The following is a 19,130-nucleotide window of genomic DNA, read 5'->3' on the forward strand; positions in this document are numbered from 1 at the left end:
GGATTTTGATTTGTTTATATCCTGTTGCCTGGTAAATGCTAACAATTTCTTGAATCTGAGGCTAAATTGCCTTTAAGGACCTTACATCCTAATTAAATTAGCAACAACTGGAGCCAGACAATCCTTCCAGGGCATTCTATATATAGGCGGAGGAAAGAGAGGGTATTGTCAGCATAATGAGCAGTCAGCTGAGTGGGATCCACTTTTGTAGAGGAGGGGGCTTGACTTCTCCTCCCCTAGAAGCCCAATGAAAGAATCTTAAGAAAACTTGTGAAGACTCGTTGTTCCTGTAAGCCAGAAGAGTAGTTTTCCAGTTGTCTATGCAGCAAACTTGTTCATTTGCCTGAGCCAACCTGAGCAGGGGAGAAGAAAGCAGGAGCTAAGAAGCAGGGCAGAAAAGGGGGGCAGATGCACTCCCCCCCACATTGAGTGAGTTTGCCATTGATCGAGTGACCCTGTGGAAGAGAGCTGAGCTGGAGTCCATATAAACTGAGTTATCATATGTCCCAGTTTGTCTGGGGCAGACCCAGTTTATGACTGTTTTTTCAGCTCAGTTATTAATAGTATCCCCTTGGATTTTCAAAATGCTCACCCTACCCATAGGAGATAACTGCTTGAAGGCACCCTGACAACAGGAGCTAGTGTTTTCAAGCTGCTGTCCACGAAGGTCTCTGGCTGTGTGGGCAAGAGGGCAATGAAATCCAATGTGCATTTCCTCTATAAAGTTTTGCATCTAGCACAGGGCTGGGTGAACCCCAAGACGGTTTTCTACACATGTTCAAAGGTGCCTTCTAGGCTAGGAAAGGCCCAGGGTGTGCTGCCAGTGGTGTGAGCTGAGGGGACAGCTGAAAGATGTTGGACAAGAGTGGGATCTCTCACATCATGGAACTATATAGAGAGAGGACCCACCGGAACCTCCTCTGTTCAAAGAAATAATACGCTGTGCCACTGGAGAGAGCACCAGTGCTCTGCCAGCACGAAAAAGAGAAGCACAGAGAACCAGCCAATGAGGAGCTACATCTGTGGGCAGTTAAGAAAATTTGCTCTTTGCTCTCTATTACCCATGCACGCTCCCTCTCCCCATGTCAGGAGAGCTGGGTCTTGAAAATAGAAGCAGGGATGTGGGGGGTGGGGGTGTGGTAGGGGAGGGAAAGGTATCCCAGAACCAAAATAAACTCTCATCATACTCCAACTTCCTTGAGCCTTTTTTGTATTGGTGGTATTGGTGGTGGTGGTGGTGGGATGTGGGGGAGAAGAATAAATGACACTTAAATCAAATTTGAGATTGGAGTTTTAAACTGAAAGAATTTTAATGACTGAATGTGACCAGAAAATTATGGGATCTGCCCGAGATGTTGCTATGGTGAAGCCAATGGTGGGAGAAAAGTGAACTATTTTATGATTGTACTCTTTAGTAGTCAGGAGAGGATAGGCTATATCTAGCTAAGAAACAAACCCTAATGGTTCAACAAAATAAATTTTCTCACACACAAACTTTGATGTGAGTTAGGCCATTGGTTCTTAAAATTTAGTATGCATCAGAGTCACCTGGAAGGCTTGTTGAAGCACGGATTTTTGTACCCTGCCCAAGAGACTGAGTCAGTAGTGTGGGATATGGTTCAAGAGTCTGCTTTTCTAATGAGCTTTCAGGTGATACTGATGCTGCTGGTCAATGAACCACACTCTGAGTAGTACTGGGTTGGGTGATGCCAGAGCAAGTCTCTTCCAACTGATGACTCAGGAATCCAGGTTGCTTGCATCTTGTAGCTATAGATTCTGGAATGAGGGGGAACAGAAAAGGCATACTTAGCTCTTAACTCTTTTGACCTGGATGTGACACACATCACTTGGGCTCACAGTCCATTGGCCAGAATTAGTCACATGAACCAACCCAACCTCAAGGTAGGAGAATACATGGACTATAGAGTGAACACTAACTTCTCTGCCACTTCCTCCCCCAAAAGAGTTAACCAATGAAAGAGGCTCAATCAATGTTAGCTTGTAGTCTATGAGAATCTTTTGCTTTTGCTTTTACTTTCCTTCTAGTGTGATAGAATGAATGTCATTTTAACGTTCATTCTACATATGAAGGATTCAAGCAGTACTCATGCTGTCGAGATGTAGACTAAAACCTAGATCCATTTGGAAACGTTTCAAAGCTCATGGGCCAACGGTGTAAGTCATCAGGTGTTGAGAGCCCATAAAGGAAGAAAGAATGAGACTCTCTGACTTCACCCAGGGCACAGATTGGTCCTATCATTTCTCCTGACAATGCCTCCACACTTGTCAGGTGGTTAGTTGGGGTGTTGGGCAGGAAGGTGAGATCTCAAAATGGGAAGGGATTGTAAAATTTTGCATTGGGAGAAGCTGTGTATGTGTGTGCGTGTGTGTGTGTGTGTGTGTGTGTGTGTGTGTGTGTGAGAGAGAGAGAGAGAGAGAGAGAGAGAGAAAGAGAAAGAGAGAGAGGGAAAGGAGAGAGAGAGACTGGGTCAAAATGTACCTCTTAGAGATAGAATATGTTTGCTGTCTTGATCTCTTGATACAATGGGAAACATGACATCAGTAAATGTTCCTGAAGTTCTCTGAGCCAGACTGAAACTTAAAAACCTGAATTTAATAGGCGATCCAGGTCCTGGGCAAGTGGTTCAAAATATCTGGAGTACCACACATCATAGTCGGGGGTAGGTTATGGAGAGATGAGATGGGGTCAGTTTTTAGAGTAATCATCCAACTTTTTGAACCTTGTATTTTTAATTTAAAAACACATACACATGCTTATAAAGTCAAAGGACAAAGAATGGAAAAGGAAAAGTGAAGGTCCCCATTTTTTAAAAATCCTATTTGCCAGAGGCAATCACATTTAACAGGTGGGACTGTATCACATTAGATCTTCTTCTTGTGTTTATGTAAATATATATAGCTTTTAATAAAGCAAATTTTAATTTTATATGTAGTTCTATAACATATATGAGGTAGTATAGATATTTGTACAGTTCTAGGTACACTTATGGAATGTATAGTCCATATACATACTTACATTAATATCATAGGTAACTTTCCTCTTATTACATCTATATCTACTTCATTCTTTTCAAGGACTTCATGTTTATCATGTGTCTATTACATGACATTTTAAACTATTGTTCTGTTGATGAGTTTGTTTGTATTTGGTTGCTTTTACAAACCAGGCTGTAAAGAACATCCATGTGTCTATACATTTGTATCTTTCTTGAAAAAAAGTCCTAAAAGTAAGATAGCTAGATTGAAGAGTATATTCATTTTAAACTTTGCTAGAAACTGTCATTCTCTGTGAAAACTCTGGATGCCAAAATTCCACTTTTTGATAATAGATTGCTTAAAACAAAACAAAGTAATTAAAGCTTAAAAAAAAAGCTAATACATATTTGCATTTCACCCAAGTATGCTGCATTTCTCCTTCTTGCATTCTACAACAGGGACCCTGGCTCAGTCTACCTTTCTTATACTTACAATCATAATCTAAGCCAGGGGTCAGCAAACTTTTTCTTCAAAGGGTCAGTTGCTAAATATTTTTGGCTTTGCCATCCATATTCTCTCTGTTGCAGCTACTCAACTCTGCTGTTGTGATGGGAAAGCAGCCATAGACAAGCTGTAAAAGCATGTGCCTGGCTCTGTGCTAATAAAACCTTATTCATGAAAACGGGCAGTGGTTTGGATTTGTCCATAATTTGCTAACCCTTGATCTAGGTAATTGGTCTAATAAATAACTCAGCCTTCACAATAAAAGGCTGTTGCATTTATTGGCTGATTGTCTTTTCCTTCTCTAATGCTAGCCAATGATTTTGTAGAGTATGGGTTCTAGGGAAGTAATATTCAGGTAACATGTCCATTTCCATATGCAGTTTATTAAGAAAAACCCTAATGACTAACTCAGTGGTTTTTGGTCAGTCTACCTGTAAATCACTTGAGGGTTTGGTAAAAATCTGGATTCCCAGATCCAAATCCAAAAGATTTTTTTTTTGTGTTTTAAACAAGCATCCCAAGTGGGTCTGGAATGCTCTGAGAAATGCTGTCATAGATTTGAATCTTAACTACACTATTTGCTAGGTATATGACCACGGCAAGTTGTTTTAACTCTCAGAGCCAACGTTTCCTCTTCTGTCAACTGGGGATATTAATGGTACTCGACCCTTGGTGAAATTATTAGGTCTAAAAGGACAAGGCATAATTCTTAAGAAGGCCTGATTTATGAAAAAAAAAACACCTTAAAATGCATGACTATTTATCAAGAATGTTTTACCTTGGTATTCATTTAAGTCATGGATTTACCTAGTGCATATATATTATACATTAGGTACATACATTTTATAAAATAAATCTTGTTTTACAAAATAATGTTTCATTTTTAACTTTCAGGAATATATAAAGATATTATGTTCATTTCCTTTCTGCTGATTACCTTTCTTTAGATTTTCCTACTCTTTGCCCCTGTCATTTTTTCCAACCAGAGATCCTGACTTTATCACAAAACCAAACCAAAGGAAACACCACAATTTCAAAGCTGGTTTACTTAAACACACACACATACACACACACACACACCAAAAAACTTCACTATTTCACTTAGCTGAACCCAGAAATGTTAAATAGCATCTATAAATATTTGCTGATAGCTGGTTTTGGTACAATGTCCCTAGAAAAAGCTAAATGCAATCACCTACATGCTGAATATATGACAGCCATGGAGTTATTTTAGAGACAGAAGGAGGGGTGGTGAGGAAAGTGACGTGGGCTCTTCCAGAGCAACCAGTCAACGATACATGGAAATACATGACAAAAATTAAATACTATAAATACATTAAAATTTAGGTTAAGAAGGGTCCCAGGCTGTGGTTGCTGGGCAACTAGCCATAAAAGAGGTGACTTTAGGAGCTACAGGAATGTTTCCCTGGCTCAGTTCCCAGCTCCCCAATCTGCCCAGAGATGTAACTGGTTTTTTGTTGCTTTCAGGACACTCAGGGCTTCACCTCTGAAGTGAATGATGTACAACTTGATCTAGGACTTGGTGGGGTTAGCACAGCCTTGCCAGCCTTTTTGGTTTGGAAACTGTGGAAAGAGACCACATTATACAAATCGTGGAATCAGCAGGGTATTTCCATTTATTTCCCCACCACTTACTCCCCCTCTGCCTTGGGAAGCTCAAGGTCTGTCCACTTTCTAAGGAATATTTCCTTAACCTCAGAGCCCCTGCCCTTTCCTCAGTGACTTAGGGGGTGAGTTCAGGTAGTCTCCCCCTACCATAACTTCCTGCTCTCTTCCCTCTGCACTTGGGCAGCTCCTCCCTGGCTCCCTGCAGGCCTCCCACCGGTTCAGAAAACACCACGTGGCCTCTCCTTGTGTTCTGCTGCCTGATGGGACCTCAGAGGTCTGAGTTTCCTAGGATGACCCCCATCCACATGCTGGTGCTCCTGGAGGCTGCTCCCTACTCGAAGTCCTGCCAGCTCTGTCCCCACATGTCCCGTCTCCAGAGATGTGCAGGATGACTGGCCCTTACACGGCTCTGGCTGCTGGTCTCGTCCACCCTTTTGCCAAGGATCTGCCGGGGGACTGTTGTCAGCTGTGAGGAAGGGGCAACATGGGCTTGAGTCATTTTTCAGTGGGACAAGTGAGCCAGTGCCTTCTGCCCCCTGGTAAATCAGGAGGACAGAGGCAGAGAAAGCATTGTTCAGGGGCAGGGATCTGGGGGTCAGGAGGATTAGAAGGAAGTTGGGGATTTCTTGTTTCATAGTATTTTTCCCCCCTCTCTGTTTCTTTTTCTGCTTTAGTCTTAGGTTTGGTCTCTATCTCCCTCTGCAGGAATGCAGCTAATTGAACAGTCTGTCTCTTATTCTAGTTCTATTTGGAGAACTTATCCTGGTCTAAGAACAGATTTTCCAGCAAGAAACCATCTCTGTAAATTAACTATGGGGTGGAGCTGAGGTGGTTTTTTTTTACTGACCACTGGGAACCAATTGAGCCTGGATTCTGCTTCTTGTTGAAAACCCACTCAATGTTCCCATTCTCCAAATAGGACAAGCCCCTAACCTAACTTCCAGGCATATAGAATAGAAAGCTAAAACCCTTTTGGAAAAAAGAGTCTCCTGAGCACATAGCTCAGGGAATTTTGAAACCCCTTGCAAGGTTCTCTGTTTGCTTGGGATACATCTTTCTATAGGACTTTGGTGATGTTGTCTGACTCCATCCAGAAAGTGGAGGAATGACGGCAAAAGGAACGAGGGAGGACAGCCTTGTCAGAGAAGGCCTGGGAACAGGGACCATGGTGAGGAAGACAGCAAGGTGCAAAGAATGTGGGTAGAGCAAGAGGGGTCTCGGGCACTCACTGCTGTCAGGCTCCTTCTGGGGTCCAAACCATGCCCCTGTCTTTAACAGGTAAGGCCTGGACTATGGAAACTGGGGGTGAAGAGAGAGGAAGTTTTTAAGCACAGTGGTGTCTTGTTGATCTGCACATGCAAGGAGGGTCTTGGGTAACCACAGTGTTCAGGATATTTGCAAGAATTGTTCAACTGCTCATTTGATTGGGGCTGTTTATGGGTAAGTGGTTTCCACAGTGAGAGGAGGTGAGATGATGGTGTCACCCCAAGACCACGCTTAGCTGGTTCCATCTCACTAGAGCTCTGTAGTCATAATTTCCCCCTGGCAGAGCAGAAACTTCTGAGGCAATGTCACAGCTGTTTTAACCACACAGATGTGACATATGTGATGGTGCCATGAGTCCTGAGTGGCATGGCCCAACTTAAACCACACCCAGATGGACAGAGCTGCGTTGGCAAAGCTAGGGCTAGAGGAGTAATGAGAGTACAGCCAACCTTTCAGAATGAGACTCATTCAAGAGAGACTCATGAAGAGCCCCTAATGTGCATTAAGTAAAGGACACATAGATACTGTCACAAATTACAACTTTATACATTACATGTCCTTCAACATAGATTTATAATTATCGTTTTAGGCATTCTTTTTAAAATCATGTGGGAAAAAGGAGTTACAAGCAAAAATACATTAATACTGATGTTATATTTACTGACATAGTTAACTTTGCCAGGGTTATTTATTTTTTCTTGTGGACAAGATTTACTCTCTAGTGTCCCCCTTTAGCATTTCTTGAAAGGGACAACTACTAGTGACAAACTCTCTTAGTTTTTGTGTATCTGGGAATGTCCTAATTTTTCCTTCGTTTTTTTTTTTTTTGTCTTTGTTTTTTTTTAAGTGCAATTTTATTGAGATATATTCACATAACATACAATCATCCAAAGTGTACAATCAGTTGTTCAGAGTATCGTCATGTAGTTGTACATTCATCACCACAATCTTTGAACATTTTCATTACTCCAAAATATAAAAATAAAAATTAAAATGAAAAAGAACATCCAAAACATCCCATTCCCCTCCTCCCCCCATTGTTCATTTACTTTTTTAAATATAGTTTTATTGAGATATATTCACATACCCTACAGTCATCCACAGTATACAATCAGTTATTCACAACACTAGCATATATTTGTGTGTTCATCACCAGAATCAATTTTTGAAACTTTTCCTTACTCCAAAATAAAATAAAAGCAAAAAAGAACACCCCAAACTTCCTCTCACCTCCATCTCACCCTATTCTTCATCTAATTTTTGTCCCCATTTTCCCACTCATCTGCCCAGACACTGGAGAAATGGAGTGTGAACCACAAGGTTTTCACAATCACACAGTCACACTATGCAAGCTACATAGTTATACAATCATCTCCAAGAATCAAGGTTGCAGTTCGACAGCTTCAGGTATTTCCCTCTAGCCATTCCAACACACTAAAAATTAAAAGGTGATGTCTATACAGTTCATAAGAATACCTTCCAGAGTGACCGCTCAACTCCATTTGAAATCTCTCAGCCACTGGAACCTTATTTTGTTTCATCTCTCCTCCCCCTTTTGGTCAAGAAGATCATGTCTATGCAGTTCATAAGAATACCCTCCAGAGTGACCGCTCAACTCCATTTGAAATCTCTCAGCCACTGGAACCTTATTTTGTTTCATCTCTCCTCCCCCTTTTGGTCAAGAAGATCCTCTCAATCCCACAGTCCTGGGTCCAGGCTCATCCCCAGGAGTCATTTTCCGTGTTGCCAGGGGGATTTACCCCCTTGGTGTCATGTCCCATGTAGGGGGAGGGTAGTGAGTTCATCTGTTGGGTGGGCTTAGAGAGGCAACATCTGAGCAACACTGAGGCTCTATAGGGGAACTCTTAGGCACAATTATAAATGGGTTAGCCTCTTCCTTGCAGCAACTACCCTCATAAAATTGAGGGCTTGGCCCACTAAATTGGCAGTCCTCAATGTTTGTGGGAAAGTCAGCAATAACCCAGGTGGGGAAGTCCGACATTTCTGCATTTCTCCCCAGTTCCTCAGGGCACCCTGCAAAGACACTCTTACTCTCTGCCCATATAATTCTGGCATGTATCGGGATTTCACCCCAGCCTGTACAAACTCACCAAATCGCGCTTCCCATTAACAGCTCCCTGCACCTCTGGTGCTCAAACGAACTGATCGTACAAGTTAAATTATCTAGTATGCTACAGGAAATACAGATACTGCACCAAATAAACATTTCCTTCCTTGGTCTTGTACAAAAGTTGTAGTTTTAAAACCCAGTCAGTATCGTCCTTTACCCTTGGGCCTGATTTACCTTAGTCCTAACCCTACCCATTTCATTCATATCTCTAACTGAAGTCTGAATTCTTTTTCAGCTCTTTCAACAGTTGCCTTATGTGGTAATGCTGATGTTCACAGCTGCCAAGCTCTAGCTCTGAGTCTTGGGTGTCACACAGATATCCAAAGTTCCAGAGACCAACCAGGTTATAAACAAGGAGCTCAGCAACTCAGGATTTAGAGATAATCACTACAACTCAGGAGTAGATGTGGCTGCTATGAGAGCTTAAAATCTAGGGACCATTACAACAAGCATTCCTCTAATAAGCTGTGCCCTAAGATTCAGTTCTCAGAGTTTACACATTATAGTTAGTCCATATTAGTGAGGCATTATAATGTTTGTCCCCTCATTTCTGGCATGTTTCACTAAAAAAGCTGTACTGAAGATCCGTTCACCTAGTTGCCTGTCTCACAGCTTCATTCCTTCTTGTAGCTGCTCAATATTCTATTGTATGCATTCACCACAGTTCACCATTCTATTTATCAGTCAGTGTACTCTTAGGCCACCTCCAACCATTGCAAATCATGAATACTGCTACCATATATAGCAGTGCATAAATGTCCTTTCATGTTCCTGCTCTCTGATCTTCCAAGTATATACCCCATAATGAGGCTGCAGAACCTTGTGACACCTGGTTGTCTTTGAGTTTATCCCAGTGGAGTTCATGGAGCTTCTTGGATGTGTAGATTAATTGTTTCAAAAAGTTTGGGAAGTTTTCATTTTTTCAAATATCCTATCTCTTTCTCTCTCGCCTCTATTTCTGGGACTTCCATATGCATATGTTGGTATGCTTGACGTGTCCCATACGTCTCCTTTTGCTCTGTTTATTTTTTTCTTCATTCTTTTTTTCCCTCATCCTTAGACTGGATGATCTCAACTGACCTGCTTCAAGTTTTCTGATTCTTTCTTCTATTTTTGCTTGAATCTGCTGCCAAGCACCTCTAGTGAATTTTTCATTTCAGTTATTGTACTCTACTGCTACAGAATTTCTATTGGTTTCTTTTTATAATTTCTATCTTTATATTGATATTTTGTGAGACCTCATTCTCATGGTTTCCTTTAGCTTTTTTAACATATTTAAAATAACTCTTCTAAAGTCTTTTTCTACTAAGTCCAATGTCTGGGTCTCCTCAAGGACAGTTTCTATCAATTGCTCCTTTCCTGTGTATAGGTCATACTTTCTTGTTTCTTTGTATGCCTCAAAATTAAAAAAAAAAAATTTTTTTAAACCAAGCATTTCAAATGTAGCAACTCCACAAATCAGATTCCAGCAGCTCCCCAGGGTTTGCTGTTGTTGATGTTTGTTGTAGTTGTTTATTTAGTCACTTTTCTGAACTAATTCTTTCAAGCCTGTATTCTTTGTCATGTGTGGCCACTGAAGTTTTTGTTCCATTATCTTAATGGTCAGCTAGTAATTGGACAGAGATTTCCTTAAATTCCTGGAACTATCGAAAAACTTCTGTCTTTGCTGACATACTTCCTGCTTGCACAGAACCTCAAGATCAACCAGAGATGAGAGCTTAGGGCCTTCTTGGATCTTTCCTGAGCATGCACACAGCCCTGGGTCTGCTCATGGACTTCTATATTCCCAGGAATATGTCAGAGCTTTTCAAAGCCCTTATGGACATTTCAGGCCCCAGTCTTCCTCCCAAGCTTTTTGGTTAGTCTGTTGTTTGCCTCTTTTGTTATCCACTGCCTCAGCACAGCAACTAAACCATTTGCCTGCAAATTTTTTTGACAAATACCCCTTTGGGTAGCAGCTTTAGCCCTGGGTGAGTTCTGAGTTAGGTGAAATGAAGACAAACTGTTTTATTTTTCAGAGCTGCTATAAGACATCCACAGACTGGTTGGCTTAAACAGTAGAAATTTATTGTCTCACAGTTTTGGAGGCTGGAAGTACATACAAAGAGAGGCATGGGCAGAATCTGGCTTTCTCTGAAGCCTGTAGTGTAGCAGTGGTGGCTTGTTGGCAATCCATAACTCAGTCTCTGCCTCCATCATATGACTGTCTCATCTGTCTCCTACTATTGTGCCCAGTTTCCTCTGCTTATAAGGTCTCCAGTCATATTGGATTAAGGCCTACTTTGATTCAGTGGCCTCATTTTAATTGGATCTCCAAAAATCCTATATAGAAATTAGTTCAAAACCACAGGACAAGGGGTTAGGACTCAGACATGTCTTGTAGGGGACAGGATTCAATCTACAGCATAAGTTTTGAGTAAATGGGTCTTCCAGGGAGTCAACAGACAACTCAAATAATGAGAATTCTTTGCAAATGAGGTCCATTTTGCTCCCTCCAGTACTGGGAATGCAAGACTACTGCTGCACTGGGGAATGGGGGGTGGGACAAAGGTAAGTTAAAATGCTACAAAACTCACTGTTCTTACTGAGATTTAGCTACTTTTCTTAAATAAGTGCTCCCATGTTGCTGCAAGCCTTTGGTTAATTTCCAAATTCTGGAAAGTTGTTCTTGACAGTTTTTTTTTTAATACCAGTTTTTTCATTGGTTTTATGGAGTTTCTCACTCTGTTATTTTCATTGCTATCACCCAGGACATAAAAATGTGCTAGATTTGGGTGTTAATATGGATAAGAAACCATAAAATGTTCATACTCTTGGACAGAGAAAGTAGGCAATAGGACTATATTCCTATGTGAATAAATCCATGTGTGAAAATCTGTTTATGTAGAAGAACATTTGACCCTCAGCATATTTATAACATTGTACATTAGACCCAACTTAAATATCCTACAATATGGGAATGACTAAGAAAATTACTATATAGTCACCTGCCTATTGGCCAATTTTTCTAAACAATGCAAAGACATAGGAAATGCCTATGTTATAATGATAAGTTTTTTTTAAAAATCCAAATTTTATATTTGGGTTATTCTAATCAGGATCCAGCTCAGTACCCTGGGATGTGATCAACCCCACATAACAGGATAGCTCAATTTTGGATACTGTTCCTAGGAGAGGGGAGGAATAAAAGCAGCAAGTAGGAGGTATCCACTATTGTCCACCCCTTTGTCCATCCTATATCAGAGGGCTTCTCTCTCTTTCCCAGTAGGGACAATCTCTACTGTGACTCAGTATTCTCAGATTTCTCATATTTTCCCCTTCCCCAGCCTGTGGCTTTTATGAAGGAGGGTGGGAGGTTGTGGTCGGGATAGCTGTACCACCTCTTAGTATGTTCTTTAGTGGGTGTGTAACCTCATTTTTCTCATGGTTACCTTTACACCATGAAGAGCTTAATGTCTCATTAGCCTCAGATTTTGTCAATAGTCATTTATAGGGCAACAGGAAATACACAAGTCAGCATCTTCTTAGAAATAAAGTAATTCAGGAAGATGGAGGACCAACAATTTCTAATGTTAGATAGCAAAGGACAAGAAATGCTCATCACATAGAAAGCATTAGTGCCCTTCATATATCCAAAAAAAAAAAAAAAAAAAAAAAAAGATGGGAAAATGACAAGCACATTATAGTGAAAACATGTTTTTCCTGCCCAGTATCTGTTTCATATTCTTCCTGATATCAGGGCCCCAAATGTCTTTTGGGAAGCCACTCTTGCCCATAATTCTCAGATTTTGTGAAATTAATCTAAACCACAGATGCCTGTCTGAGCCTTGGTTGACTTAAGCAAATCAGTGCAACCCATACCCATAGCCACAATGACTGCTTAGGATTTGTGTTCCTGACCCAAGTTAGTCAAATCCCAAAGAAACTATTGTCTTTTATAATGGGACAGGCTCACTCTTCCCTGCAGAAAATGAGCAAAGATTCATGAGGCACTGGGAGTCTGGGCAGCCTTCCTGGGACTTTCCCACATGGGAAGGAAATCAGAAGGAAAAAACGAGACAGAGCCTGAGGGGATATCGTGGGGCTGCTTTGTCCAGCCTTGTCATACTCAGAGATACAGAGATCTGTATCTTTACAGAGATTCAGGGTCTGTAACAAGTAAGAGACCCCGCAGTGTGAAATTGGCTGCGCTTAAAAAGTAGAGTGGAATCTGGTGGGGTCCTTGTTAAATGGTGGTGGTTCTTAAACAATAGCGTGCAATGGAATTATCTGGGGGCTTTTTAACACACTGATTCGGTAGGTCTGCAGGGGTGTCAAGAGAGGCTTATAATTTGCATTTCCAACAGGTTCTCAGGTGACGCAGCTGTGGCTGCTGTGTAGGGGCTACCTTTGAGAACTGCCGTTATGCGGTATCCCAGCTGCCGATTGAACTGTGCTACATTGAATGCTGGTGCTAAGGCCTGTGCCAAATACTAAGGTTGAAGCACTAAAGGATTTGATGGGAAAAGTTCTGAATGTTGGAATTAGTTACTTCTTCCTGCATCCACCAGTAAGGTCCTTTAAGAAAGAGTTTAGGTTAATTTGAAATAGTCTCATTTAAAATGAGAAAGGGAAAAAATGCAGCTTTGCTAAGAAAGTCCTTTTTAATCTGCTGACTGATAGCGCAGCAATCTGGAGTGTTGCAGAGATGTAAATGCAGAATTTTCTACTCCAGGGTAAAGTTGGTGCAGGCAGAGAAAGGGAGTTGAGAGACTTCACAGGAGACAAACCTGAGGTCCAACTGCAGTTATCACCCCTCCTCTCCATCCTCTCAAATGAGTTATTCATCTTCCTTACTTTAAGTGGACAGTCAAGCTCTTTGTGAAGGTGCGGTGGAGATGTAGCCTTGGGCCAAGGATCAAAGTATGAGCACCTCCACACCCGAGGCTAATGTTTCCCCAGCAGGGGCCCTGATGGAGGCAGAGGTCTCTCCGCAGAGGGCTGGCAGGTAGCGGTGACTACAGTGTTGAAGCCCGTGTTAGGAAGAACACATTCTCAACCCAGTTAAAATGCGAAGTATTTGACTTGACAAGCTCTCTGCTTCTGGCTATTTAGCCCATGGAATTGATCAGAAGCCTACTGTTATTAGAAGGGAGTTACATTGTCAAAGAAACCTCAAGATGGACCAAAAACAGGCGTTGTGTGCTCCACACCTACGGCAAACCCCAGGCTCCCAACTCACACCAACCGGAAGTAGGTGGCCCCGGAAAAGGGGTTCTCTTCACTGCACACCTCAGGTGTGTCCACAGAAGACACTGCCCCAGGGAGGAGAGCTGGGAGCTACCAGAGAGGCTGACCAGGGTCTCGGTCAACTCACAGACTCTGAAATGCCCTATGAACTGCTAAACAATGGGATTACCATTCTCCCTTTTCCCAGAAAAGTGTCTTTGTTCTATTTATCTGTCTGTTTACACCACTTGTATTTAGGGAATGAGAGGCGTGGTTAAGCTTATAGTTTAGCTTCGGGTTGCTGGACCTTGAGAAACAGTTCAGTGCTTACAGGCAGATTTTGTATGTACTGAGATGCTGAAAGCCTATAAATAAAAAATAAGAGGCCAGATCTAAGTCGGAGCAGAACTTGGCTGAAGAAAAGGGCAGCAGGGCTTTTAAAAGCAGGGTGGGCTAGTGGAGAAGTACTGGAGGATGTTAAGAGGGCTTGATCACTAGGTGGGTGAGTGATTTACTGAGTTTGCAATTAGGGCTGTTTATTTGGAATGTTTTTATTTTTTTGCTGTGATTAAGCCACATGGATCTAAGAGCTGTGGGAGGTGAGTGAGATAACGGACTCCCTGGATAGTGTAGGGGCCTGGGTGAGAGGGAGGTCAGGGGCCTGGAATCAGGGAGAAGCATGTCTGAATTTCAGTCAAGCTCAGGGGAAATTAAAGGGCATTTTGGTCTCATTTTTCCTGAAAGTCCCTCTACACTTATCCTGTGGGTAGGTAGTAATGGCATCAGAGGGGGAGACCCCTCATATGGAGTAGGATTGTAAAATGTTGCAAGGGAGAAGCTGTGTGTGTGTGTATGATATGAAAGCCTTGGTAAAAAGGAGGTGTTCATTGTCTTACCCTCATTAAATAAAGGCCGTTAAGGCATTTGCGAGTCAGACTGAGTGCTTTATTCTCTGTGTCAATTCAGAATCCCAACCAGAAAGTGGTTCCAATGGATAGAATGTCACACATCAAAGAGTGGAGTAAGATGAAACTGGAGGAGAGTTAAGCAATTGATGCTTATTGGAAAATAAATTCAGTTAAAAAGTGCAGAAAATAAAAAGGGAAAAGTCCTTTGTCCTAAAAAATATTCCATTTTCTCAAAGAAACCATGGTTGGCTATTTGAGCATCCTTCCAAATATCTGTCTATGTAAATATATATGTATATATGGCTTTTAAAGTAATTTTATACATGTAGTTCTGTACCATGTATGTTTATAATACATCTATGAGAGTATATGTATGCATATACTATATGTAAACATGCTTTCTTATTAATATTAATACTATGGCCATATTACTATTATGGACACTTTCCATGCCGATAGATATAGATGTGTGTGGTTCTTTTTACTGGCTGCAGAGTATCCTGTTGATGCACATGTCAATCCTCTACTGATTTAATCCTTTAATGATGGTTGTTTCCATTTGTTTGCTTTTACAAACCATGCTGCAAAGAATATCCTGGTGCCTACTTTTCCTATTCTTTGGTAGTGTTTCTGTAAAATAGATTCCTAGGAATGGGATATCCAGGTCAAATAGGATGTATGTTAGCGTTTGCTAAATAGTTACGTTTAATTGCACTCCAAAGAGCTGCATCACTACAATTCCAAACTTATTTGGACATCAAAATTAAATTATTTTAAACAAAATGAAATAATCATGGCTAACAGAAAGTTAATACATGTTTGGTTTTCACACAGTGTGTTTGAATTTCTCCTTCTTCTGCAAAAGAGACCCTGGCTCGGGCTACATTTCTTGTAGTTATAATCATAACTCCAAGAATCTGTCTATTAAATGACTCAGCTTTCATAGTAAACTTATAATCCTGCTCCACATACTGACTGGTTGTCTTTTCCTTCTCTAACATTAGCCACTTATTTTGTGTAGCATGGGTTCTAGGAAAATAGCATGTGTAGATATGAACCACATTTGGAAAGGGTGATGAATCCTATTGACTAGTTCAGTGGTTCTTGGTCATTAACATGCATGTGAAACACCTGATAAACTAATAAAAATACCAATTTCTGTGTCCAAACCTAAAGATTCTGATGTGTTTTAAACAATTATCTCATGTGATTCATGTACAGGTGGATAATGTTTTGGGAAATAACTAGGCTAGTGGTTAAGAGAATAGTTTGTAAAGTCTGTGGTTTTGAACTCAGTTGTAACATTTGTTTGCTGTGTGATCTTGCCCAAGTTGCTTAACCTCTCTGGGCCCCAGTTTACTCTTCTAATGAGGATATTAATAGTTCCTAACCTGCACTATATTCATTGTGAGGATGAAATGGGCAATGTATATAAAGCACTCAGCCTAGAGTAAGCCTCAAAAATATTAACAATTGTTATTAAGAAAGCTTGATTTAGCATAAATATAAATATTTAGCATCAATATCCACTCGAATAGTGAATTTTCCTAGAGCCTGTACATTATGACGTAATTTCTAAAACAGCCATCAGTTTCAACGTTCTGGGAATGTGTCTCCAGGGTAAAATGGAATATCCCTGTAGTAGCTTCCTTTCCATCTCTCCCGACTTCCCTCCATTTCACACCTTCCTACTCTTTGCCCATTATTCCTCTCAAGCAGTGATCTTGATTTGCCAGAAAAGCAAAGCCAAACTCAATGCCAGTTTACTTTTTAAAAGAGCATCTTTATTGTTTCACTCGGCTGAACACAGTGCTGAACAAAAGCACCCAGTGCATACTTGTCAGTCTGTCTTTGGTACAATGTCTGCCTGGAACAAGCAGAGGACAATTACTGAACCTCACCCATCTCAGAGTGAATGAAGGCGGAGGGCAGACATGGTCACGAGTGTGCCGTAAGAGCTCTTGGAGCAAACAAGGACAAACATAATTTGACATTGAAAATAAGTTATAAAAATGAAATAACATAAATAAATTAACAGTTAAGTTACTAAGAGTCCCAGAGTGTGGTTGTTTGGCAACCAGCCCATAGGAGAGGTAGCTTTGGAGGTTACAGGGTTGTTTCCGAGGCTCAGGACTGTGGAGGTCACTGGGTTCCTTGCAGCTTCCGAGTAACTGAGGCATTCAGCTCCAGGTGGGTGATGTATTCCTCAACCCAGGCTTCACTGGGGTTAGCACAGATCTGCCGATTTCTTTTGGTTAGGAAGCTGTGGAGAGTGGCAGAAGAAATAAACACTGAGGAATCTGGCAGTGGGATCCCAGGTCCACAGTGGACCTCTTCCCCCCTTTCTCTATCCTGGGTAACTTAGGGCCTCCCTACTTTCTGAGGAATCATCTGCCTATCTCAGGCCAGAGAGCTTTTCTCACTGACTCATGGGGACCCCCGGAGGCTCCTGCTGCTGCAACTGACCCTGTAAGCCCCTGGCCAGGTCAGGACACTTCAGACAGCTGGGCCTTTCCAGGATAGATCCTCTGAACTGCCTGTGCCCTTGGAGTCTGCCCCTTCCTCCTTCTCCCCCACACCGCCCCACCTCCCCAGAGATGGGCAGGAGGTCCCGCCCTTACATGACACCGGGCTTGGAGCACTGGCTGCTGGTCTCAAAATAGTCGGCTACAAATTTACTGGGAATCTGCCGGGAGGTGTAGGAGAAGCAGCAGGCGGTCGGTGTGTCGGCACCATCTGAAGAGGAAGGAACAGAATGAGCCTGAGTCACAGTTTAGAAGGAAAGGCAAGCCAGCGGCTCTTCGTCCCTGAGAGGGGGAGGAAGGTGCAGAGGAGGACAGCCTTGCTGGGGGCTGGGGCTGGGGCTGGGGGACGTGGGAACTGGAAGGCATTGGGGCATTTCTTTGTTTCTGTCCGTATCCTTCTTTCTCTTTGACTCTTCATTTTGGGCTCGCTCCTTCTCTATGGGATTCAGATGTTCAAGCAGAATGTTCTCCTATCTCCTCTCCCTTCTGGGAATTCTATCTGGTTCAAGAAGTCATACCCAGGCAAAAGAGAAACCTTGGACATCTCTCCTAAGAGACCCAAGAGACCAGAGCTCTTGGAGGGACCTACAGTGAATTAGGGGATGAAAGACCCCACTAGGAAGTAACCAGAATTGGATCCTGCCTCTTGCAGACCTCATTTGTTTGGACCCCTGTTTTGCTCTCTGTAAAATGTGACTGTAACTCCACTAACTGCACCTTGACTCAGACCTGGGAGGTGCCTTTATAAAGATGGATAAAAAAGCCTCAAAGAGACAGACCAAGACGTTTTGCGGCCCTTTAAGAAGATCTCTATTTTCTCTTGGGGCTCTCAGGCCACAAGAAAAGTTTGATGTGGTGTGACCACGGTCAGAGAGTGGGGACAGCTGCAGTAACATAGACTTACATGGTGCCGAGAAGACCCGGGAGCAGAGGACTGCAGTGCAGAGGAGCGTGGCCAGGACAGCCCCGGGGAGCTGCATGATGCTCGGCAGGTGGAGGAGTGTGGGTCCCGGTGGCAGTGGAGGTGAGATGGGCCTGGCGGCTCACTGGGGCCAGCGTCCTCTGGAGTCTGAAGCCATCTCCTTCTCTTTTTATAGGCAGCCCTGGCTGATGGGGAAATGGAACCCAAAGGGGAAGGGGAAATTTTTAAGCATAATGGGACTGTCACACTGAGAGTTGCACAACCCAAGGTCCCTGGTGACCACAGGGGCTCAGGATATCCAAGAATAGCTTCTTTTGGGGCTAAGTCTCAGCCTGCAGCACATGACTTGTTCTGGTTTATTGTGGGGAACTGGTTTTCCCAGCGAGTGGGAGGAGGGGGTGTGTGTCAACCCAGGGCTGTTCTTAGCTGGGTCCGTCTCATAAGAACTAATCTATACATCCCACCGAGCTGAAACTTCTCTGCTTCCTCAGTGGCTCTCATTGCATGGATAGTGCGGATGTGGTGATGCTGTGAAGCTTCCCCCAATGGAAGGAGCTGCATTAAGGAATCCCCGGCTGGAGGACTAAAAAGCATGAGGTCACATTTCGGTGATTCACTCATTCATCACTCAGTGAATGGGGCACTGGGTTAAGCACTAATTGAGCATCATAGAGATAGAGTAGATGTGGGTGTTAATGTATCAGGAGCCTAAAAATATTTATACCCATTAACCTAGAAAAAACATTTCTAGGAAGGAGTTCTAAGGAAACAAACCCTAATATGGCAGCATCTTCAAACACAAAGATATCTGACACAGCATCAGTTATAACTCTAAAGTACAGAAACCTAAATTTTCCTGTCTAAGGGAATGATAAAATAAAATTATGGTATCTCCACTGGTTTGTTTCTTATTCAGCCCTTAAAATGAATGGAATGAAATGGCATAATCAAACTCAAAATACTGGTTGTAAAAAAGCAAGATGGAAAATTGTACAAATTGTTCAACATGGAGAATTAAACAAATTTATGTGCATACATAT

At 42.2% G+C, this 19,130-nt stretch overlaps 1 protein-coding gene across 1 annotated transcript; it reads right to left on the reverse strand.

Annotated features, from left to right (window-relative positions):
* Nucleotides 1-16,117: 16,117 nt before the first annotated feature.
* LOC119513362 (C-C motif chemokine 3-like 1) lies at nucleotides 16,118-18,340 on the reverse strand. Its single transcript, XM_037808514.1, has 3 exons — nucleotides 18,073-18,340; nucleotides 17,265-17,379; nucleotides 16,118-16,906 (listed from the first exon to the last, which is right to left on the reverse strand). Exons 1-3 carry the CDS (start codon nucleotides 18,146-18,148, stop codon nucleotides 16,786-16,788), a joined length of 312 nt encoding a protein of 103 aa, XP_037664442.1. The 5' UTR covers nucleotides 18,149-18,340; the 3' UTR covers nucleotides 16,118-16,785.
* Nucleotides 18,341-19,130: the final 790 nt, after the last annotated feature.

The sequence above is a fragment of the Choloepus didactylus genome, chromosome 18, assembly GCF_015220235.1.
Source record: "Choloepus didactylus isolate mChoDid1 chromosome 18, mChoDid1.pri, whole genome shotgun sequence".
Taxonomy (NCBI): domain Eukaryota; kingdom Metazoa; phylum Chordata; class Mammalia; order Pilosa; family Megalonychidae; genus Choloepus; species Choloepus didactylus.

Coding starts and splice junctions, on each gene's coding strand:
- LOC119513362 (XM_037808514.1), bottom strand. CDS start 18,148: ATGCAGCTCCCCGGGGCTGTCCTGGCCACGCTCCTCTGCACTGCAGTC. Junction 17,380..18,072: donor CCGGGTCTTCTCGGCACCAT/GTAAGTCTATGT, acceptor CTTCCTCTTCAG/ATGGTGCCGACACACCGACC. Junction 16,907..17,264: donor TGCTCCAAGCCCGGTGTCAT/GTAAGGGCGGGA, acceptor CACTCTCCACAG/CTTCCTAACCAAAAGAAATC.